Source organism: Argentina silus, assembly GCF_951799395.1.
Source record: "Argentina silus genome assembly, chromosome: 4".
In the NCBI taxonomy this organism is placed as follows: Eukaryota; Metazoa; Chordata; class Actinopteri; order Argentiniformes; family Argentinidae; genus Argentina; species Argentina silus.
In genome coordinates, this window is record NC_139658.1 from 17932578 (window position 1) to 17956959 (window position 24382).

At 48.2% G+C, this 24382-nt stretch overlaps 2 protein-coding genes across 3 annotated transcripts in view; both read left to right on the top strand.

Moving 5' to 3' along the window:
• rassf5 (Ras association domain family member 5) overlaps positions 1-7732 on the top strand; it is a 31381-nt gene extending 23649 nt beyond the window's left edge. The window contains exons 3-6 of one of the 2 annotated variants that reach the window (XM_083668933.1): positions 3930-4043; positions 4169-4508; positions 4736-4851; positions 4981-7732. In XM_083668933.1, coding sequence (XP_083525059.1) covers positions 3930-4043; positions 4169-4508; positions 4736-4851; positions 4981-5124 — 714 coding nt within the window. In that variant the 3' untranslated portion in view covers positions 5125-7732. The remainder of the gene's footprint in view (positions 1-3929; positions 4044-4168; positions 4509-4735; positions 4852-4980) is intronic. The other variant, XM_083668934.1, reaches the window with a different exon arrangement.
• A 2424-nt stretch (positions 7733-10156) lies between these two features.
• dyrk3 (dual specificity tyrosine phosphorylation regulated kinase 3) lies at positions 10157-19063 on the top strand. Its single transcript, XM_083668417.1, has 6 exons — positions 10157-10980; positions 13211-13317; positions 16204-16412; positions 16693-17017; positions 17269-17685; positions 17882-19063. Exons 1-6 carry the CDS (start codon positions 10938-10940, stop codon positions 18617-18619), a joined length of 1839 nt encoding a protein of 612 aa, XP_083524543.1. The 5' UTR covers positions 10157-10937; the 3' UTR covers positions 18620-19063.
• Positions 19064-24382: the final 5319 nt, after the last annotated feature.

Consider the following 24382-nt stretch of genomic DNA (forward strand, 5'->3'; position numbering starts at 1 on the left):
TGTATGCTGTCCATAGACATTCCTTCAGGTTTGTCTTATGCTGTTTTGTGAATCAGGCATGCGGATAATTGGAGTGTGGGTGTGTGTGTGTGTGTGTGTGTGTGTGTGTGTGTGTGTGTGTGTGTGTGTGTGTCTGCCTTCGCACATATGTGTGTGTGTGTGTGTGTGCGCGCTCAGGGCTGTGAGCTGTGAAATGGAATCAGTGCTGGGGCTCAGGAGCGTGCATCTCTCCTAGCAGACACTTGACCCACTAACGGAGCTGGGTAAATGTGCACACAAGCAGGAGTGTGTATGTTATTACAGGGAGACTAAGTGGGATGAGATTCAAATGTCTGTTTTAGATAGATACTATACAAAGCCCAGTCACAGAATGTGATATAACCATATGTATTTGCATGAATATGCGGTCAGCTACCATTCCAATATGTGTACCTCTCTCTTTCACATCACTTTGCTCTCGCTCTCTCTCTCTCTCTCTCTCTCTCTCTCTCTCTCCCTCTCTCTCTCTCTCCCCCTCTCTCTCTCTCTCCCCCCTCCCTCTCTCTCTCCCCCTCTCCCTCCCTCCCTCCCTATATCCACTGCTCATTAGACTGCTAGCTCTCTGATATCTCAGCTCTGACAGCTCATCTAGGAGCTAATGGTCAACTGTAACTGACTCCAGTGGTGTGTGTGTGTGTGTGTGTGTGTGTGTGTGTGTGTGTGTGTGTGTGTGTGTGTGTGTGTGTGTGCGTGTGCGTGTGTAACTGGCTGACTCCAGGGGTGTTGTGTTACCTGCTCTCTCCTCAAAGCCATGTGCCACCAACAGGAATCGGGTTTGGCGTTGTCATGGTTACACTGATGGTTAGGAGTGACGCTCTCTGACGACGAGTCGGCTCAGGTTAGGGAGAAGTGGTCAGGTGAAGAATCACACACACACAGTATGCACACACACACCACTCATTATTTAGACAGTAGGAAAGGAGACAGGGAGACAGACGAGGGAAAATAGGGACCTGGGTACGACCTCTGGACCTTGGTTTAATGACATGCATGTATGTGCTTCATGTCTGGTGTGTGACCCCTAAGCGACCACGTCTGCAATACATTTGTTCTTGAGCCTTCTGCAGGCCTTCGTCTGAGAGTGTCAGCAGCAGATACAGTCATGTTGTGGAAAATGTTTTATAAACATAGAACGTTGAGATGTTCTGTGAAATCTACATTGTTCCAGAATGTTGTTGAGGCTTTCCAGCCTTAGGGTTCTAGAATGTTCCCTGCTGCTGTTTTCAAGCTGAAAAGCTGTGACCGCTGTGACATCTCCCGCAGTGGCCACATGACTCTTCCTGCCTGGTCCTGTCAGAGTGAGAGCGACATCACACATCCATGCATGATGCCACCCCAAGGTGTGTGTGTGTGTGTGTGTGTATGTGTGTGTGTGTGTGTGTGTGTGTGTGGCTGTCAGAGAGGGATATTGTTCTGTTCAGACAGTAAAAAGGGGTGAGTTTGAGTTGAGTTCCCTGTAAGAGGTTTATTGTATTCTCATTGGGATCAGAACACTTCTACCCCACTTTCTCGCTCTCTCTGCTCACTTAGATCACAGACACACACACACACACACACACACACACACTGTCTTCCATTTCACTCTGTCAACCACCTCATCTTATTGGCTTGCTCTCCCTCCAACCCCTCGGTGCTCTCTCTGTGGACAGAGTGAAATGTCTGGTTCTGTTCTGCCTCCCAGACCTGTTTCACTCTCCCTGGCCCTCTCTGGTAGTTCGCCAGTGGACCCAGCAGGGGTGAAGGGCTCAGTATTGTCCTGCTCCATTGTCCTCTGACCACTCTCACTGGTATGCAGAGAGGGAGGAGGGCGGGGTCCACATATTTAGCAGCAGCGATACAAACACAGGAATTCCTGAGGCGATTCTTTTGTTTTGAGAGGCTGTGAGAGGGAGAGTAGTTCAGGGAGGATGTTTCATCTGTTGACCCTTTCGTTGAACCCCCCCACCCCCCCCCCCCCACACACACACACACACACACACACACACACACACTCCCAACCATCCCAGCACCACACACACATACACCTGCAGTCAGATACAATAGGTTGGTAGGTAGGTTGATGCGTCATCAGGGAGAATGAGAACAAAGAGCAGAGAGAAGAAACAAGGGAGAAGGAGAGAGAAAGGAAGAAAGGGAGAGAGAGAAAGAGAGAAAGAAAGAGAGAGAGAGAGAGAGAGAGACAAAAGTAGTGGACACTGTCCGGCATTTGTAAAGCAATTACAGAGGGTTTCATGCTGTTTAGAGAGCATTTGTTTGTGACATTTAGCTCTGTTTTGCCTACAGCTCCCTCAGAGTCGCCTCATTAACTGATGCTTCACTGTAACAGGCGCATTGAACCATTATATAGTAGGACTTTATAACTCCACAGAGGAAGAGAGGAGTGGACAGGAGAGAAATGAATGGTCTGTGATGAGAGGAGACAAGAGAGGAGAGGAGAGGAGAGGAGATGAGATGAGAGGAGACAAGGGAGGAGAGGAGAGGAGACAAGGGAGGAGAGGAGAGGAGAGGAGAGGAGATGAGAGGAGACAAGGGAGGAGAGGAGAGGAGAGGAGAGGAGAGGAGACAAGGGAGGAGAGGAGAGGAGAGGAGAGGAGACAAGGGAGGAGAGGAGAGGAGAGGAGAGGAGACAAGGGAGGAGAGGAGAGGAGAGGAGAGGAGAGAAATGAATGGTCTGTGATGAGAGGAGACAGGAGAGGAGAGGAGAGGAGAGGAGGATGAAGAATCACTCTAGGACACAATGTCCTGTCCTGACTTACAATAAACACACACACACACACACGCGCGCGCGCACACAGGCGCACACAGACACACACACACACACACACACACACACACACACACACACACACACAGACAGACAGACAGACAGACAGCGTGTTCTGTCCTATCTCCGGACCTTAGCCTTGAATGTTATCACCTTCCTCTTCTTAACGCCAGCGAAGATGTGTGGTTAGCTATGCACGCACACACACACACACACACACACACACACACATATACTCAGTATCTGTGCTGAATCAAGCAAGACTCCCGCTCTGATTACGCCCTGAGGACTCCCATACATAAATGATTCAATCCCTGCTCTGTCTCTTTCTCTCCCTGTCTCTCTCTCTCTCTCCCTCTTTCTCCCTCCCCACTGTGTCCCAGAAAATGCGAATGAAAAGGAGGAGAAAAAAAGAAACAGCATTGTGCATTACTGAGGATGTATCCGTCTATAAATAACCCTGTCAAAGTCTGTGTTGCTAAGGCTGGCTCAGCAACCATGCCCCCCCCCCTCCCCCTCACACCCCCCATGATGAGCTAGCGCCTCTTGCACTGCATGGTGGGAGGGGTAGTTTTTTAGTGCTTGTCATGGCCCCAGCCGTGGGAGTCAAGCTGTCAGTGGGACTGTGCTGTAACGCTTCCTGCTGTGTCTCTGCCCTGCACCATTAAGAAGACTTCCTGTCCCCCTGGGGGGCCCAGAGAACTGCAGGGTTGTGGGGGGGGGGGGGGAGTGTAGGATGGCAGTTACAATGCGAAGGTTTGGCAAGGAAATTTGGCTATGTATTGTTCATCGGAAAGCATATTTTAATATTAATAATCTGACTCCAAGTAATTTAATTAACACTATATGCAAAGAAAAAAACACAAAAGGCAAGAGAAAGGCACACAGTCAAACAAACCTGTGTCTGAGATAGCGCCATCTGCTGTTTGGACTGATAGCAGCAGAACTGTCTTTTACCAATCACACACCTTTGCAGGTCATTGTTTCATTTGACTTGAACCAACCAGCTGGTCTGTAGAAGTGTTCTCATGCTGAGGTCTGATTCACTATGCCTGTTCTCTCTGAGCTAGTTCCTGTTTCACATACAGACCCCCTCTCAATCTCTCTCTCTCTCTCTCTTTGTCAGCAGAATGAGACGAAGGAGGAAGAGGGTGGAGGGACAAAGGCTCTCTCAGAGGAGGAGGTGCGGGCCAGCATAAAGGACTACAACTCTAAAGTCTCAGAGAACGGCATGAAACTGGTGAGTCATGGTTTATGTGTTCATGGGTGATTTAAAATGCAGCCAGCGAAATGTTCAGTGTGAAATTATGATATCCCCACCTCTCTCCCTCTCCTCCCCTCCCTCCCTCCCTCCCTCCCTCCCAGGCTGCTGATGGGTCGTATACAGGTTTCATTAAGGTCCACCTGAGGCTGAGTCGACCAGTCACAGTGCCCGACACAGAAAGGACAGGTTTAGAGGCAGGGGCGGGGCTGACGGACAGACACAATCGGCCAGTAACAGCGTCAGAGGGACAGTCGGGGGCAGATCCAGTGCAGAGTGACAAACGGACATCGTTCTACCTGCCTTGTGACTGTGCCAAGCAGCTCCACATCAGCTCTGCTACCACGGCTAGAGAGGTCATACAGGGCCTACTGAAGAAGTTCCAGGTGCTGGATAACCCTCGCAAGTTCGCCCTGTACAGACAGACACACCGCGACAGCCAGGGTGAGACACACACACACACACACATCACGCAGTAACACATTCCACACTTTCGCTCAAGCACGCACACACATGCACAATGTTATACATATTGTATGGTATACACAAACACACAAATACAAACAAATGTTTAATTGGGTGAGTAAATGGGAGAGAGGGAAATTGTGTGTGTGTGTGTGTGTGTGTGTGTGTGTGTTGAATCTCTTTATGTTATCCCTCTCCTCGTGTAGATCTGTTCCAGAAACTTCCTCTGTGTGAGCGTCCCCTTTCTCTGAGGCTGATAGCAGGACCAGACCCTGACCAGCTCAGCTTCGTCCTCAAGGAGAATGAGACTAACGAGGTGGAGGTGAGACTCACACACACACACATGCACACACTCTAACCTTAGAGACTGCAACCACGGTCTTCAGACCTTTGTGTTCCTTTGTGTAATTCAGGTTCAAGAAACAAACATTTATCTCTGACTCTTTCTCAGTGGCACGCCTTCTCGGTTCCTGAGCTGCAGAACTTCATGGTGATTCTGGAGAAAGAGGAGGCTGAACGTGTGAGAGTGGTGGAGCAGAGATACTCTGCCTACCGACAGAAACTACAGCAGGCGCTACGGGAACATGACCCCTAACCCCTCACCCTTAACCTTAAAGCTTAAAGTCCATGGAGAGACTGACCCCCTCACCTGAAGTCCCCCACCCCCCATCCCCCCACCCCCCACCCCAAATCATCCATCCTAGTTAGAGACCAGAGTCTGCTGATATAGTGGGGCCTATTGTACCCCACAGACATAAACACACACACTTCCCCCTCTCAGGACACAAACACAACCCCCCCCCCCCCCAACACCACACACACACACACACACACACACACACATACACACACACCCCATCTGGAGAAGAAATTAGGGGTTGAGAGAAGAAGGACAGGGGAATGTCAGAAGCTTCTGAGGTTCTCCATGGGAGACTGGAGGCACAGTGAGGATCTTGGTTTCAGACCTCAGTGTTGGACTGCTATACTGATCTTATGTGATCTGATGATGTTTTTTTGAGATTTCTGCTGCTGCTACTGCTATTGCAAGTGTTACTTACGCATGAGTCTTACCTCTGCCCCCCCACCTCCCCCCCCCATCCCCCTAGACATCCCCATTCAAAGTATTGCTCTGTGGCTGGGTGGACTGTGGGGGTTACCTAGGTGTATCTTCTGGAATGTTGGATTACTTGATGCTTATGACATCACCTCTGTCCCTGCATGCCATCTCTCCGGGGGGGCAGGAGGGTTGGGACAGGGTGAGGTCGGGATTAGCTAGTTAGGTTTGGGATGAAAGGGTGGGTGAAGGGAAAAGCATAAATCCATTCTACGTCTCTCCTCTCATCATTAACGAGACTGTTGTGATCTCAGGCGAACGACAGGACCTGACCCTCTCCCATCTAAAGTATGGACTGGACCCCCACAGACCCCCATCTCCGACCCCCATCTCCGACCCCCCATAACTGAACTATCAACTCTCTATCTCAGGCTACTGGCGTGTTCTCAATCCTGCATCCCTCCTACCTGGGAACCACATTGGTGTTGTAGGAGGACTAAGCTCATAGATCTAGATATCATATACGCCTATCATAGATGGATGCTTCCATACATACTTAGACATTTGTATACCCTGTCACACATAGTCAGAGACATTACTGTATCCAATAGATACCCACCCATCATACACTCAAAGATGGAAACAATCAATAGACATTCTTTCTCTGCATGAAATGGCTGTTCTGACTGTGACTCCTGACCTAACCCTAACCCCTGACCCCTCACCATGATAAGTATATTAACCCCTTCTTGACCGGAGGCCTCTGTCTTGCTGTGTTCTGGGGCATCTCTTGGCCTATTAGAGAGCCTGTTACAGTGAGTTTTCTGTGCTGGTGTGAAAGGCTGAGGGTCCTCCAATGAATCGACTGTTCCAGGAGGAGTGGGTTAGTGAGAGGCACTGAGGGCGATGCTCCCCTCCATTCTGGTGTTTTCTATGAACGCGTGAATCGATGGCCCAGGCTTCAGCACATACACAAACAGACCTGGGAAAAATACACTGAGTATCTTATTAAAATGCTTTTTCATATGTTTGGGTTGTATTTGAATGTTGAAGGTTGAGGTGGATGTTAAGGAGTTCACACCAAAGCTAAGAGGGACAGTCAGGACCCCTGAGGAGGCTGTAATGGAAAAGGGATACCTGACTGAAAAGATGATGTGTTGTAGTATAAAACAGGTCCACTTTTGCACCTATGGATGCAGGCCACAGATTGGTCCGCTAGCCTGTAGGGTCTTCAAGGGGGCAGAGCATGTATTGCTGGGTTCTTTTATAAACAAGGGAATTCTATTATGTTTTACCAATGACGTCTATCTGAGTGTGATGCATATGTACTGTATATATGTAGACATTGGAGAACAATAGATTATAACTTTATTATTATGATAATTAAAATTGTTTTATTATTATTACCCATTGTGTGTGTGTGTGTGTGTGTGTGTGTGTGTGTGTGTGTGTGTGTGTGTGTGTGTGTGTGTGTGTGTGTGTGTGTGTGTGTGTGTGTGTGTGTGTGTGCCTGTGTGTGCGTGCATGCGTGCGCGTGCATTTTGGCTGGAGACGACAGTTTAAATAGTATTTGAGAGTGGGTATCTGTATTTAGGTGAATCTCTCTCATCGTCCATAAGCACATGCCCTCCCCATTCTGGGACCCCTAGAAACCCCCAGTGTCCCCCCCAAATCCATTGCTTCACCCCCCCCCCCTCCCCCCCGCTACACATCCATGCTGCTCCTGCTGGCAGTGCCTTTTTGTTCCATGTAGCCTCGTGAGTTTGTATTTGTGTGTATGTAACTGGGTTCTGTACATACTGATAATTCTCCCAATTTCTTACCTCTTATCCCTATCCCTTATCAACCATTCGTCTCCTGAGGAACCCAGAGGACTGATTGTGGTGTGTGTGTGCGTGCGTGTGTGTGTGTGTGTGTGTGTGTGTGTGCGTGCAGCGTGTACTGTCTGTGTGCCTGCTAATGTGTGTATGCGTACAAAGGTGTCTGTGGGTGTTATTTATTTTATGGTTCGCCCCCTTGGCATGGTAAAGTGTCTCGGATGTGGATAATAAATGCTTTTCAGCAATCTGTTGTGCTTTATTTGGAGAATTCAGTGTGTATATAGATATCTGTAAAGCTGTAAAGAAAATATGAAGAATGAAATAAAATGTCATCCTTTCATAGTGCTCTCTTGTCTCTTTTTGACCTTGTTCTCTCACATGGTTTTGGGGAGGTCTCTACTGCAACTTCAATCCAAGTTTATTCTATCCAAAAGGCCTCTTCCTCATTTTGACATTTCTGTATGAACTCTGTAGTTGAGTTCCCCTCAATTAGTCACGCAGCCTAAAATGGCTTCCTGTGTCTGTGTTCATCTATGAGCAGAGCAACTTCATGCATTATACATCACAGAGAAACAAACTTTCATGCACACATGGATGGGGGAACGCAAACTTTACATCAATCCAAGCAGGGAAAGTACATGATTTATAGCTATGGCTAAGGCAGTGTGTTTTATTGAACTATGCTTGTATAATGAGTGGCCTTGTCTGAGACCTAAAGAGTTAGCTCTCAGTTTTTCTGATACATTATGCGCTAGCTCCATGTTTCGATAAACTCGGTGGTCTGTTGGATGTACTGATTAGTAATGACCAGGAGAGGGAGCTCTAAATCTTTGATTGACTTCTTAGGAAGCTCCTGTGTTTGGCAACAGCAATCCAGTTGCACCACCTCCAAACCGCCAGCAGGTGACATCACTCACCCAGGCAGCATGGGTCACTCAGTGCAAAGTGTGTTTGTGTGCGCGTGTGTGTTTGTTTGCCAAAAGGTTCAATGTTCATGACAAACATCACACAAACACTGATGTGTTTCAGTTTGAGCTAATCAACAGGCTAAGCTGATACCAGATGACAAAGCCCATTGTCTTTAATTATATGCTTCAAACTGTGCATTCCCCAAGTATGTGATCATATAGGATAGATTGGACTCTCCAAACCAAACACCTGATCTATGAACCAACAGGTGCAAGTGTTTGTCACAGGACCCTCGTCTCTCCCACCCGTCCTTGCCCCAGAATGAGACTCAAGGTACTCTGGGTAGCCCTTCTATCCCCTCTCCCTCTGGGTGGAAATTGCCATTAACCTGATGAACAGGTCAAGGATGAGCTTACCCTTACAAATGATAATTTTGAACCATTATAGGAGAGCATACAAAACTGGCCTTGGATCAGTATCTAAACCCTAGTTCACACTACTAGCCAAACCAAGCTAAGCCAAGATGAGCTGTACTGGGAAAGCCTGGTTACTCACCCACCATAGTTATGGAAACAGTGGTGGAAAGGACAATGTGAAAGGAAAATATCCTAGCCAGCACAGTATGGTTCGGGTTGGCCCTGTACTGTTTAAAGCCCCTAAGGGTAACTTCATCCCATTACTCCCCCTCACTTACCCTCAGAATCAGTGCCTCAGACCAAACTGGCCTTTCAGGCAGGCAGCTGCCTAGAGGTCAGCCTGAAACTGTGTCAGTGTGTTTATTTATGGCAGTAAATATAGACAGACCCCTCTTCACACCTCTGAGAAAGAACTAAGATTAGCTCCCCCTGTCCGGCCCCCATATCACTGTCTGATTTCTTGCTTAGTTTATCTCTCCAGCCAATCCCCTGTCTCACTGTCTGTCCTGTCTCACTGTCTGTCAGAATATTTCCCCTGACCCATACTATATCTAGACAGATCATCATCTCTTCTCCTCCAGTTTCTGCCCCAAAGTTCAGCCTGCCACCACGGGTTAGCTATATTTGGCCTGAGAGGAAAGATGGCCACACAGCAGGCCAAATTGTGGGTTGAATTTGTGGTCTTCTTTCTTGTCCTCTCTAAGTGATACTTCTCTCTCTCTGTGAGTTGGGTTTTCAGGAATTTCGAAATCTATCTAAAGAATGAACATGTGTTAATTAGGAGTGCTTAGGTTTTGCTCATCAGACCAATAATTTACAATACAGTACACAGAAAAGAAAAGAACTATTAACACAAACAATAACAACTAAAGACTCTACAACACACTAAAATATTTACATTACATGCCGTCTTTTTACAGTTCCCAGCCCCTTATCCATGTACATATCTTCATTTTATTTTGTTTTTCACAGCGTACATCAATTAATAACGTGACCAAGTGATCATGTAAAATAGCTTGCCAGATAGGTATTCAAAAAGCCTATTCTAGCATTTCAGAGCTACTTGTTACTGGTATGAGCTAGCTAACAAAGTCTCTCATATTCTGCAAAACTGACCTAAAGTCACTCGCACATTTTGCAAAATTAAGCCATTAAGAGCCATGATGTCTCCCTTTTTGTCAGTTGCCGCATGTAAAACAACGGACGGACGCAGGGGAACACCCTGTTACTTTGAGCCAAGATGGAGCTTGCTAAGCCACGCCTCACTCCATCCCCCTGCCGCCGACTGTTTGATGACGCTAGTCGGAGTACAGCGAAGACGCCCTTAGCAACAAACCAGTGAATCACATCGAAATTGGTACTCCTGCTGCCGAGAAGACGGATTAAACATTACTGTTTTGTTATACTAACGTACGCCGAAGATATTCACCGAAAGCGATGTTCGTGGCTTTGGTTTCTGCGGCTTTAGGGCATTGCCCTGGGTTTAGATAGCTAGATAGCTAGCCAGCGATACTAGCCCCTCTCAAGCGAAAACAGCTTCCCAAGCTGTCCGGAAGGAGGACGAATCTTGGGGTCGATCAGACTCGAGCCAAGCAGCTAATGTGGTAGCACTGCTCGCCACCTTGCCAGCCAGTTACGGAATAATTATCTTCGAGTTTTTTTCCTTGTGGGGATGGTTCTCTGGATCGATACTATAATCTATCGACAGAGAAAGGCGAGGGGCACACGGGTTAGACCACCAAGCTTTTGGACTCAAACTATTTTTGACAGAGGGAGCGTCGCTCACGCGGACGGGTGTTTTTGTGCCTCTGCTAGCTGACGGAAACGACCCCCATCTCTAGAACTTTTTTAGACTGAAGGACTAATGATGTTAGCAAGGAGGGAGAGAATGAGAGCCAACTGTGTGCACGATCGCAAGAGTTTAGCAGAGCAGGGTGAGATTGTTTAGGTAGGTAGCTAGTTTTAAGTAAGTAAAGTACATTTGTTGACACTAATGTAATGTGTCTATCTAGCGAGCTAACATCAGCCAAAGTAAGTTGTTTTTAATCATAAGTTCGACTCAGGGACTTTTTTGATCCTTGCGAATGCCACTACAAGTTACAAAGCTTGCTAGCCGCACAATATTTTGTAGCCATTTTTAACTGAGTTGTTTTTACTGAAGATTTTTTACTTTCAATTCGGATGCTGGCATCAAACTTAAACTGCAATCATGATGATATTAAGCAGAAAACCAGAGGGCCCGATAACAGCAGGTAATGACGTGTTTTTATCTACTCTATACTGTACCATAATAGGACTGACTAGAATGAGCCATCTGTTATGGTTTCATCCGTGTGTATAGTACGAGAGCTGAATAGCCCCGATGTGATTCCATTTGCTCCAATGTTAACTAACTACAGACACATTTTTGGAGATTGTGACATGTCATAGTCAGTTGATATCTAGACATTTCTCTCAGTTATGCATGTGAACATTTGTCACAGATGTATTTTGTGACAGTGCTAATCTAATGACCGTGATTGACAAGATTGTAGTTGAATGCTGACTTGAACAATTTGCACCCGTCACGTCACTCTCCGGACAGACCATGATGTCATAATCTGGCTTTGATCAGTCCTACAGAGTAAATCTAAACATTTTTCTCCTAACATCCGCTTTGTATCCAATGATCAAACCCATGACTCCCCTGTCTGTAAGTACTCCCCTGTCTGTAAGAAGACACGGAAAAGCGCTGAGCTGTTGTTTGCAGGTCTTTGCATAATAACCGTCGTCTCTTATCAAGGTTCGATAGATCCCCACCACAGTTGGGTAGAGTCGAATGACTACATATCAATCAGCTGTCTTCATTGTTGCCAAACCTTATCAATAGCGCCTAATGATCAATCCTCGATACTTTCTGAATGCTCAAGGCTTTATGGCATTAGAAATTAAAAACTGTTTTGTTTGTGGTCCTGTTTCAGATGGTTATGGCTCTGACTGTGTTATATATTACATTAATATACAGGTGGCCTACACATTTAGTATGTTCTTGTTTGAGGAGTGTGGCCTATGTGTTAGATAACATAGCTTCAGGACTAGCCCTGTAAGGGGACGTTCTGTTCAGAATACAGGGAAGTACAGGAAACCCTTTCCCCCTTTCCTTCTCTCCCGCCCCTGGCTTTCTGGTTTATGACATACAATCTGGTGCATGTCGTCTGTTTGTGAGAGCAGACTAGAGCACTGTGCCCTGTGGTGTGTTTCCCATGTGAAGCTGCTCCCAGTGTAGGGAGGTTTGGAAGTTAACTGATGTTTTGGGCCTTCATGATATGGTTTAGATGTTGCTTAGTAGTACAGTATGAAGGTTTGGGTTATGCCCCGTGGAGGTGCACCATGGTGGGTTGGGTTATGGGGAGGTTTTGGTAGGCTAATGTTCTTAGGAGGTTTTAGTAGTGTTTTGACAGTGGCGTTTAATGCTGTGTGGAAAATGCTGAACCCCCTGTGAGTGATTAGGAGTCTGCAGCTCTAATGGGGCTGTGTGCCTGCCTAATATGTGTGTGCAGGTCTAATGCGTCTGTATCCAGGCAGCAGGATTAGCCTCCCCAGAGCCGGTCTGTTTGACAGCCAGGGCCAGCACTGGGTACTGAAGCTCTGACGCACCTGCAGCCAGGTTACACTGCTCTCTATGGGGCTAACAATAGCAAGCTAACCCACCCAACCCTGCAACTCTTTATGGGGCTAATGCTAGCATGCTAACCCAAACCTTCAGCTCTCTAATGTTGGCAAGCTAACTTAACGCAGCACTCCATTGGGTTGCCAATCCAACTCACAGCCCAGGGCAGCTTAGACAGGGCTTAAGGTGCCAGAGAGGGTATTATTGGCCTAATAGGGATAGCAGATGCTTCTGTGACGACAGCCTCTCTCTGTCTGTCCATCTGGCCAATCAGGACTTTGTGCAGACACAGGTGTGTTTAGAAATAGACTCATTGACAGGACGGGGCTCTGATCGCCGGAAGAGTTTGATAGCACAGGGTTTAAAACTGTGCTTAAGTGTGCAATGATACGATTCACACCTCCACAGCAGTCAGCAGAACAAACAGGGAGCAATGACACAGGACACACAGGCGTAGGTGTAAGGCGAAAGAGAAAGTAGTCCACTCCAACACCGAAACCTGTCAGCCCAGCCTACTATATTTGCATCATAGAAGGATAACTCCCTCACACACCATTCCCCCACCCCGAAATGTGTCTACTGCCTGTGTCTACTGCCCGTGTGATTAATTCACACCTATATGACAAGTGAACTCGGCTGTGGGTATATAGTCTATTCAGTTGAAGAGCTGTAGGCCCATGTTTGCCTACGTGGAAGCCATTAAATTAGCCACTTGAAATCTTGATGCTTTTTTTGCCTCTTATAACGGTCTGTGTGTTTTGCACTTTGAGGACGGGTCAGTGATGGATCTCTCCGGACTCCAACATATAACATTGTGTTTTTGCCTCCCTCAGCGCGCCATGGTGACGGCCTGTATGACTCGTACATGAGAACAGACCACCTTCTAAAGGACGAAGCAGACACCAACAGCCCCTCAGGGCTGCCCACAATACCCAAACAAGTGAGTACACACACACACACACACACACACACACACACACATCATGTGTACACACAGTGAGTTCTCATGTCCTGTCCTGTACACATTGTTTCTCCTGACATCCTGTTCCTAACTGGTATGGATGCACTGCTCGGGGCCCATTCCAATACTTCACAAATGCATCCCTCCTTCCTCACTCCTGAGGAAAAGGCAGTCAGTGAGCGTGGTGGAGCCTTGATTTTAACCTGTCCTCTTCTGTCAGATCGTCAGTGCTATCCTAAGTTGAATGAAGCATTAGGTAGGAACATGATCGGTTTGTGCAGTATTGGAACAGGGCCCAACCGGTCATCCTCAATAGCTTTCTCTGATTGGCTCATGTCCAGAGGGGGAGGGGAGCTGTTTACCTCCGCGTCCACTTAGGCAGGAAACACACGCACACACACACACACACACACACACACACACACACACACAGAGGCAGGCACCAAGGCTGGTCTGATAGATTGTAAAGGTTTACTGGGCTTGAAAATTTGACCCACTAACAAATCACCAATCAACCCCCCCCTCCCCCTCACCTCCTCCTTCTGCCCTCTTCCTCTCCTCTCCTGGCTAATGTAATCCCTGAGTATGCAGAGAGCTCAGTCCCACTTTCATGTTCTAGGCCCATTCCTATTTTACTGCTTTTATTCTCTCTATTCCCCCTCCTGTCTCTCTCATTCTTTCTCCCCTTATCTCTTTCCCATCCACCCCCTTCTCTTTCTCTCTCTCTCTCATCCACCCACTTCTCTCTCTATCTTTCCCTCTATCCCTACAACGCTTCTGTAACAGTCACTCCTATTCCTATGCACCTAAATTGCGGCCCAGTGTAGCATGCATGCATGTGTGCGTGTGTCTGCCTGCCCTGCATGTAGCACATCGTGTTTTCCTCATGCTCTAAAGCATTTAGGTGTTTCCACCCCTGGCTGACAGGAGAGAGAGAAAGGGAGAGAAAGAGGGCTGATGAAATGAACAGCGGGCTGCGGAAACCAGCTCTGGTATGGCAGATATGTGCTCTAGTTATAATGAGTGTGAATGCAACAGCAGCACACAGAGAGGGAGAGGGAGAGAGAGAGAGAGCTAGAGAAAGAAAGAAAGAAAGAAAGAAAGAGAGAGAGAGAGAGAAAGAAAGACAGATGTTACAACCCACAATAATAGCTTTGACATTTACACACAGCCACCTGTCTCTGGTGGAACTGTGGGAGACAGAGATTTGGGAGTGAGAGGGATGTGTGTGTGTAAGATGGGCGTGTGTGTGAGAGAGAGAGAGCTGTGTTGAGGTGTTCCTCTGACAGCAGCGAGATTAGCGCTGTTCCCTTTGCCATCTGCTCTGCTACCTAGATCTGCATGTACACACAGAACACTCCACTTTCACATCACCTGTGTGTGGCGGGGGGGGGAGGGGGGGACTATTGATCCGTCATACTGTATACACAAATTCTAACCACACAACAACATAAGTACAGTAACATGCAGTATGCATATGGGTCCGGGTTGTATTACACGATATTTCAGGCTAGGCTACATGCTCTCCGTGGAATTCTTCCTGCACACCACCTCTATTTTGGGCTCACGCCTGCCACACACACACACACACACACACACACACACACACCTCAGTTCCACCCGGTCCTCTGTCAAGACGACAGACCAACACGTACTTCAGGAGTGTGTGTTTCCATCTTGTGATTTTTATCTGCTGCCCTAATTTCTGCCCAGAAGGTCAGAGGAGATGAGTCTAGCCTGGTCTCAGCTTTAGGAGAGGACAGACTATACCTGATACTACCGTACTCAGTCAGAGGGTCTTTCATGAGCCCATGTAATATTAACGTCTCTCTCTCTCTCTCTCCCTGTCTGCACAGAGGAACGTACTCATTGTGTGTCTTATTAAGAGCCCCCTCGGCTTCTGCACGAGAGTATAATCTAACTTTAATGACAGTCATTTCCCTTCCGCTCCCTAATCATGCGGAGGTTTCTTTCCGCTGGTGGTAGAGCGAGAGAAGGAGGGATGAATTCCTGCGGAGGGTGAAAACAGTGCTGTTTACTGCCAGACCAGACCAGAGTGGAGCTAGCTAGCTAGCTAGCTGTGGGCTGGCTGGCTGAGGCACTGCTGCTTGCTACCCGTCTTTACGAGCCGAGTTCACCCAGTTCAGACAGTGGAAAAGCAGTTCTGCTTGGCCTATCTTGAATGAGATACCCTGACTGTCTGGCTGGGTGGCTGGCTCTGCCCTCTGTGTGACTGTGGTTAAACAGCTGACACACAGGCACAGACAGACAGGACTGTGTCGTTCCACAGGGCTCAGTGATTGGGTTAGTGTTACTCTGGGTCTGTATGTTACAAGCCCGTGTTTACAGAGCTACTGTGTTGTGGTCCTGTGACACGGGCCTGTGCTATATGGTGTTATAGGCCATGGTGTCTGTTTTGGCTCTAGTGTTGGCCTCCGGGCTTCTCCCTCCGGCGCGAGGCAGTAGTACCTGCTCTCCCGGTTCTCCCGCACCTCCCCCATGATCGTAACGTTGTGCTGATTCCTGTCAGAGAGCCCCTGTAGTTCCAGGCCAGTCCCTCCCTGGAGAGGGTATCCCTCTGGACTGCCCATCATTGATCTCTCAGCTTGAGCCCCGATCAATCATTTCACTCCCATTGATCTGTCAGCTCTGTGGTGGTGGTGGTAGTAGTAGTAGTAGTAGCAGTAGTAGTCGTAGCAGCAGCTGTGGCCGATGCCACAGGCCAAACACAACCAGAGGACTCCCCTCTGTCCTACTGAACACACTCACACAATGAACCCCAGCTTTGACGGTGACACTCTTACTGCTATTGCAGTTCCAGTTGAATGCTAACGTCTTTTTCTTCATTCTTTCCGTCTCTCTCAGGCCAGTAACAAGCCGGTGATGAGGGATCAGTTGGGTGTGCGTGGAGGTCAGCTGAAGGTCAAGTACCTCTATGAAGACTCCACTTACAACCGCAAGATCAATGCCGTTTCCACGACAACGACACACAACGGCAACACGGGGACCATCGGCCAGGCCCCCACTAAACCGGCGCCGGTATCAGGCCTGTCCAAGGAGCGCAGCGTAGACAGGTGAGGAAGGACACACACACACACCACTGAGCACAGTTTCATATATTTTATTATCATCCATATCATATAATTTAACTCAATGTGGTATTTACCTAGCAACAATACTTTCATTGGCTACAAAATTAAGCATCATAATTTATGGTGATTTGTGGTGAATAAAGTCACCCATGGCACTCTAGAATATTGACTTTATTCACCCTCGGCACTGAATGTTTACCAAAACATGTCAAATGTTTTAAAAAGCAGTTTAAATAAGGTTTGATGTGATTGGTTCTTGCAGCACGGGCTCCAGTAAGGGTTCCACAGACTCGTCTGGTCCCCGGGGTACTAACGGGACGGGTACGGGTACGGGTACCGGGACCGGGACCGGTAAGCTGTGTGGGCCCCTGTCTCCTGAGCAGGCCTTGAGACAGTACCGCTCCCAGCTCACCACTCTGGAGCAGACTGAGATCCACTCCTACCCTGAGATCTACTTCCTGGGTCCCAATGCCAAGAAGAGGCCTGCGGTCGCCGGGGGCAACAACAACGGGGGGTTCGATGACGAACAGGGTGGCTACATCCATGTCCCCCACGACCACCTAGCCTACCGCTACGAGTTCCTCAAGGTGACACACACTAAATACCTGAACCATATACCTTGTCTTACTCTGTGATAATACTCCAAATATTACAATATTGCTGTCAGCACGTTCAACTGATCCTTGGCGAGGCTTTATGGTGTGGTGCTGTTTCAAACATAAGGTAGCTCTTTGACCACAGTGGCGTGTCAGTGGAAAGAATGTCCTCTATGCAAAAAAAACCTTGAAATCAACAACTAAACCGTCCCCCCTTCCCGTCCCCCCCCCCTGCCCCCCAGGTGATTGGCAAGGGCAGCTTCGGCCAAGTGGCCAAGGTCTACGACCACAAGCTGCAGCAGCACCTGGCCCTCAAGATGGTCCGCAACGAGAAACGCTTCCACCGCCAGGCCCTGGAGGAGATCCGCATCCTGGAGCACCTCCGCAAGCAGGACCGCACCGGGACCATGAACGCGGTCCACATGCTGGAGAACTTCACCTTCCGGAACCACATCTGCATGACCTTTGAGCTGCTGAGCATGAACCTGTACGAGCTGATCAAGAGGAACAAGTTCCAGGGCTTCTCTCTGCCACTGGTCAGGAAGTTCGCTCACTCCATTCTGCAGTGCCTGGAGGCTCTGAATCGACACAGGATCATCCACTGTGACCTGAAGCCTGAGAACATCCTGCTCAAGCAGCAGGGCCGGAGTGGCATCAAGGTACAACAGCACTACTGGGGATATTCCATAGTGGTGGGGGGTAGAAATACAGGCTCACACAGATGCACATTACACTTCTATCTTATTTATCGTCTTAGAGAAGATAATCTATTTCATACACTGTTGGTGTAACTGCTTTGTACACACACACACACACACACACATATGCCTGATATCTCCTCCTTCTCTCCTCCAGGTGATAGACTTTGGCTCTAGCTGTTTTGAGCACCAGAGAGTGTACACCTACATCCAGTCTCGTTTCTACCGCGCTCCGGAGGTGATCCTGGGCTCTCGCTATGGCCTGCCCATTGACATGTGGAGCTTCGGCTGCATCCTGGCAGAGCTGCTGACAGGCTACCCTCTGTTCCCCGGGGAGGACGAGGGAGACCAGCTGGCCTGTGTCATGGAGCTCCTGGGCATGCCTCCACAGAAGGTTCTAGAGCAGGCCAAACGGGCCAAGAACTTCATCAGCTCCAAAGGCCACCCTCGCTACTGCGGAGCCAACACCCTGCCCACTGGCGCCACGGTGCTCACGGGCACCCGCTCCCGCCGGGGGAAGATGAGAGGCCCGCCGGGGAGTAAGGAGTGGAGCGCCGCGCTTAAGGGCTGCGAGGACCCCACCTTTACTGACTTCATTAAGAAGTGTCTGGACTGGGACCCCTCGTCTCGGCTGACTCCCACCCAGGCCCTCAGACACCCCTGGCTGTACCGCCGCCTGCCCAAGCCCCTCCCCGGGCCGGAGAAGACCCAGACAGGGGGGGTGAAGAGGGTCCCGGACCACCACAGTACCTCCTTCCCCTCCATACTGGCCAAAGGGGGGCCAGGGCTGGGGACCACCACGGCTACTAACAACAAACTGAGGAGCAACATGATGGGAGACTCAGGGGGGAGTAGTATACCCCTCCGCACGGTCCTGCCTAAACTTGTCTCCTAGAGAGAGAGTCCCTCTATCCTCCTCTCCTCTTCCTCCTCTACCTCCTCCTCATGCCCCTGTCTGCAGGGGTGTGGGAGTGTGGACAGGAGTGTAGCCTAGGTTTTAATTTTGGTTGTTTTTTTTTGTTTTCGGTTGTTTTCTACAAAACGGGTGTCGACACCCGAAGTCTTGATTTTAGCTGAACGAACATTGAAAAAAGACGATATAAAGTTTTTATACAGCAGTTTTATCGACCGGCTGTGTGATTTCTCTCGGACAGCCTTTGATGAGGTGTTTTTTTTTTTTTTTTTTTTTTTCTTTTCTTTTTTTAGAAGTTTCTTTTTTTTTTTTTTTTTTTAACTCTTGTGTGTGAGTGGATAATGCTTTAGATGAGTGGATGTTTTACCTGTGTGTGTTCTCAACTGTCACACACACACACACACACTAAAGCACAGCTGCACTCACGCCCACACACACTCTCTAAGCGCTCATATTACACTGCCCTTCTAAGGGTTGTGTTCTAGGAGAAACAAGAAAAGGGCTAAAGATGACTGTTGTATCGTGTAGCAAAAAACTAAGCTCAGCGTCCTGGGTTTTACAGTGAACCAATCATGCTGACATTATTGGCCCTGCTAAAGCAACACACACACACACACACACACACACACACACACACACACACACGCACACTGATTGTTTGACATTGTCAGGTGAATGATTAAGAAAATATGTTTTGTAGCAATAAATCAAGCCTGCACCTCTTCTTCTCTCTCTCTTTCTTTCTCTCCCTCTCTCTCTCTTCCTTGTTCCTTGCATGTCGGCTCGGAATGTGGCATTAGTGTACGTGTGTGTGTGCGTGTGTGTGTGTGTGTGTGTGTGTGTGTGTGGGATGGTATGTGGTGCTAGTGTGTGAGTCACTGAGTATGGGACTGACTATTTCTGTCCCCAACATCCCTCTGTCTGGAGAAGGGGATAGTCTCTCCAGTTCTTTCACATAGATTATTGGAGTATTTCCCTCGGTACTTTGTAAGGGTTGTTTGCAAGAGGCTGCTGTGTCAGGCTGAGACAGAGGCAGGCACACACACACACACACACACACACACACACACACACACACACACATCTCTAGAGTGAGTGCTAGGAACGTTAGTGTTGGAACACGAGAGGTAGTGTAAAACGCATGCCACACCTCCCCACCAGTCATTGGTTGCCATGGAGACTGCTGTAGTTGGCCGGGGGGCGGGGAGGATTGTGGTCAGGAGGAGCCGCATCAGACAGGAGGGCTCAGGAGAGTTCAGGTTATGTTGGAGGGTAGAGGGTGAAGGTTAATGGTGCTGAGGACAGAAGAGGACTTTCTCAGGGAGGAATACTTTATACATCCCCTTATATCCACTACAGTGTGCTTACAGTCTTCTGTCCTGTGTATGTGTGTGTATGTGTGTGTATGTGTGTATGTGCTGGTTCTCTGCTGTGAGGGTCTGCTCCACGATCTGACCTAGATTCAAACTCCTCCCCACATGACACTCTCTCTCTCTGTCTCTCTCTCTCTCTCTTTCACTCGTATAGAGCTTTGACAGGGAAACTCTCCAACACACACTGTGAAGAATGGTGCTGTCACCCTACACACACACACACACACACACACACACACACACAAGTATATATCAGGTGCATGTTGTATGGACCATGACCACTCAAGAGTTCAGGGGAAAACCTCAACCTATCCCTCTCCTCTCTCCTCCTTTCTTCATCTCTCTTTCTACTCTTTTTTCTTCTTCTCTCTCTCTCTACAACACTTTCAGGGTTTTCTACTCTTCTTCTACTCTTCTTCTATGTCTTTTCTCTCTCTCTCTCTTTCTCTGTTTTTTATAGAAATGGTTTTTATTGCTATTTGCTACAAAAGATGAGAAGATGTAAGTTAATGCTGCAGTTAAAAAGAGAAGGTTGTATGCTGTCATGTAATGATGTCATAGTGGTGTGAGTAGGAGGGTGTTTGATGTTTCAGCATGAGATCAGAACTGTTTCAAGACTGCGTGACCTATGAGAAGAGAAACTGTACAGTAACCAAAATGAACTTGTAATAGTTTTTCCTTTTTCTTTTTTTTTTTTTTTTAAAGAAAAAATAAAAATGAATATTAACTGAACCCTCTCCCCGCTCCTGAGATTGGTGTCGCCGTGTCACAATGTACAAACGTCATTTGTTTTAAAGGGAAGTACACGGTACGCAGATCATGTATATAAGCTCAGCGTGACATGAAACGATTTATGAAGGTATGAAAACATCAGACAAAACGTCATCTTTTAAAAATATGGGAAATGTTATGAACATTAATGACAATCCCAAGCTCACATCTCCATATCCATGCAGCATGTGGAGGGTCTCTGTGGACTCATTGACAATGTTGTGTTGGTGGGGGGGGGGGGGGGCTCAGCTGATTGGCCCATATCTGACCTTTGACCCCACTGGTATTCCCTGGTGTTTGTTTGACCTCAGTGTGCTGTCACCCCAGTCATCCCAACAGAGCTCTCCCCCGCTCTGGGCTTTAGCTCATAGGACCAACACAGTCTTTGAGCCTCCATATTTGTGGAAGGGGCATGCAGCTTCTGATTTGAGTGTGGATACGGTTCCATCTGCTTGATTTCTTCTGAGCTAGCTGTCCCGGTGACATCACCATCACTCCAGACCCTTTTTCCATCTGATACGCCAAACCAGCCCATAAAAATTTAACAACAAGGGCTACGGCTGCAGTCCAATCAGTCTGTGTGTGTGTAAATATACTGTATGTGTATCCTTTGCTACTGCACTGGGCTGTGTGTTGTGTGTGTGTTTAAGGTGCAATCAAATCACTCTGGCTGGCTGTTCCTGTGATGGTAGGTCTAATCCAGTGCATGTGGGTTTGGTTAGCCTGTTAGTGTTTTTATCTGTTTTTGAAGAACGCTATTTTAGTCCCTAACCGCCAATGAACCCCTCCCCCGCCCTCTATTCTCCTTTCCTTACCCCCTCCCCCCATGCTTCTCTCTCATCTCCCTGCTGCCTTGATAAACAGAGGCAAGCACTCACCATGCACACACGGCTCCAGGAACTCACTGTCCTGACAACGCATGTCATTTATCCACCAATAAGGCAGTGAAGAGTGATGGCTGATGGGGGACTGAGTCTGGAGACTTTTGCTGATCCATAGCTGTGTACCAAGCCGAGGAGGACTCACAGAGAAACACACAACACACACACACACACACACTCACACACACACACAGACACACACACACCCACTCACCCACTAGGAGGGAGAACCGGTTTTGGTAACGACATTAAAGGCGGAAAAAAGAAAGGCATTTGAAGTGTTTGTGTAAGAGTTTGTGTAAGTCACATAGACTTAAGGATGTCAAATATTTGTTTACTGAATCATGTGTCAATTAAGTGAGCAACGTGGGTGGATCTATAATGAGATCACCTGCTTGGCCTCTCAGTCAGGTTGGTTTAACCCTGTGTGGGACCTCAGTGAGATCTTGCCATGATGGCTGAGACCTCCAGAGAAAGAAAAGAGAGAGAGAGAGAGAGAGAAACAGATTCAGAGAAGTCTTATCGCCATGTTATCAGAAACACTCCAGATTACATGGAGATACTGTCCTTGTCCACACACCACTCACATACACTATGAGTGCAACCACAAAGAAGTAGATTAGCGCAATCCCTTTACTGGCCAACCCAGTCACCCCATGACCAGATGGAGCACCTCACCCTCCTCACCCCTATCTCACCCCTGCCTCACCCACTGGCACACTGACTGCTGTCACCCCTTTTCTTCTCTCACCCCTACCTTCCTCTTACACCTTATGGTAAACAGATCCCCAACTGTTTCCTCCCCCTCTTTTCTCCACTCTGTAGATTCAGTCTGATCAGGACCGCTCTAGACTGCATCTCCTCCTCCTCTTCCTCCTCCTCCTCCTCCTCCTCCTCCTCTCCCTATTCCTTCCCCTCTGCCTCAAATGAACTAACTCCTGTCCTCTCCTCTTCCCCTCTTCCTCATTCAGCACTCCCCTGTTCCCTGTTTAGCTGAGAGGGTTTATAGTCTTAGCCTGCTGACCATATGGAGCCTCAACAGGATTTCAAGCTCTCTGTGTGTGCATGCATGCATGCGTGTGTGCGTGTGTGCGTGTGTGTGTGTGTGTGTGTGTGTGTGTGTGTGTGTGTGTGTGTGTGTGTGTGTGTGTGTATGTGTATGTGTATGTGTATGTGTATGTGTGTGTGTGTGTGTGTGTGTGTGTGTGTGCATGTGAGCGTGTGAGCGTATGTGTGTGTGCATGTGAGCGTGTGTGTGTGTGTGTGTGTGTGTGTGTAAAAAAGTGACAGATCTCCCATCAGTGCTCACAGCAGGGGTCTGGTCTATACTCTGTGCACCATACTTGCCTGAGTGGCTGGCTAGAAACTCCTGTCCAGCTCTCTGTCCTGTCCCATGATGATGATGTCATCTTCCTGTATATGAAACAGGCAAGATACAGTTATTGGCTGACCAGTGATTCCAAGCCAGCTTCAGCTTGAGCTCTAAATTCAGGAGAGAATCAGAAACAAAGGTACAGAATGTATGAGCTTGAGCATCTTCATATGCTGATATTCATATTCAGGTGGCCACAGTGGATCGTCACTGTGGAATAAGATAGCTGTTTGGCTCTGTGGAGGCCCAACGGAATTCACACATTGCAGAGCAAATGATTAAGACTGTAGTAGCCTGGCCCTGCTGACGTCAATGTGAAGGCGATATGTTAGGTCGTGATGTGTCTCTACACCAAGAAACTTGTGTCGTTTCTAAAGAGTGTCTGGTTTGTCGAAGACGAGAGTGACTCAGCACTCTGACGCAGGTTACTGTCTCCACTCACTCTCACCTGCTGTACACACACACACACACACACACACACACATACACATACATAGGCCACACTCTCTCACACACACCCACTGCATTTGATCGAGTAAACTTCCGCTTACAGGGCGACACACACACACTCACACACACTCACACACACTCATGCACACAGGGTCATAGAGTACGTAGGCATTGCTCCCACACCCTTTCTATGTGTGTCACCTGGCTGCGATCCACTAGGACAGCTGCTGACTGAACCAGCATTGGTAAGGCAGCAGCAGAATGCCATATGAGCTGCCCCCTCGTCTACACACACACACACACACACACACACACACACAGACTCCCACTCCCACTCAGACAACATATGCTCCCAAGTGCATTGAATACAACACACACACACACACACACAGCTGAGCACATGCCTAAACAGGCAGAACAGATGCAGATCGTTGTGAGAGGTGGGGCTGAGTTGCAGGAACATTTGCCCACCCAACCCACCATTCCACATTCCACACCAACACAGGGCTGCAGGGGAGTGGGACTGTGCGTGTGTGCGTCTGTGCGTGTGTGTGTGTGGAAAGGGCAGCAGAGAAACCAGCAGAGAAATCACAGAATGAATGACATTTCATTTAGGCTTCCAATGACTTTTATGAGCTCCGTGATTGACCCCATAGAAACCAGGTCTTTATTTCAGCATGGATTCCCTCCCTGGAACAGTATTCTGTTTCACTGAATGTTTACGTGGTCTGATTGGGTCACAGATGCGGCAGAAATAGAGGATGACTCACTGTCTGTCTGCAGTGTGTGTGTGTGTGTGTGTGTGAGAGAGAGAGCGTGTGCGTGTGCGTGCATGTGTGTGTGAGCCACTGTCTGTCCTGGAGCCTCAAGGTACCAGATCTACATAGCAACACTCCAT

What these genes read in the sequence shown, in the direction of transcription:
- dyrk3 (XM_083668417.1), top strand. Translation starts at nt 10,938, where the DNA reads ATGATGATATTAAGCAGAAAACCAGAGGGCCCGATAACAGCAG. An exon ending in AGAGGGCCCGATAACAGCAG is followed by an intron (nt 10,981 to 13,210) that starts GTAATGACGTGT and finishes TGCCTCCCTCAG; the next exon opens with CGCGCCATGGTGACGGCCTG. An exon ending in ACCGCTACGAGTTCCTCAAG is followed by an intron (nt 17,018 to 17,268) that starts GTGACACACACT and finishes CCTGCCCCCCAG; the next exon opens with GTGATTGGCAAGGGCAGCTT.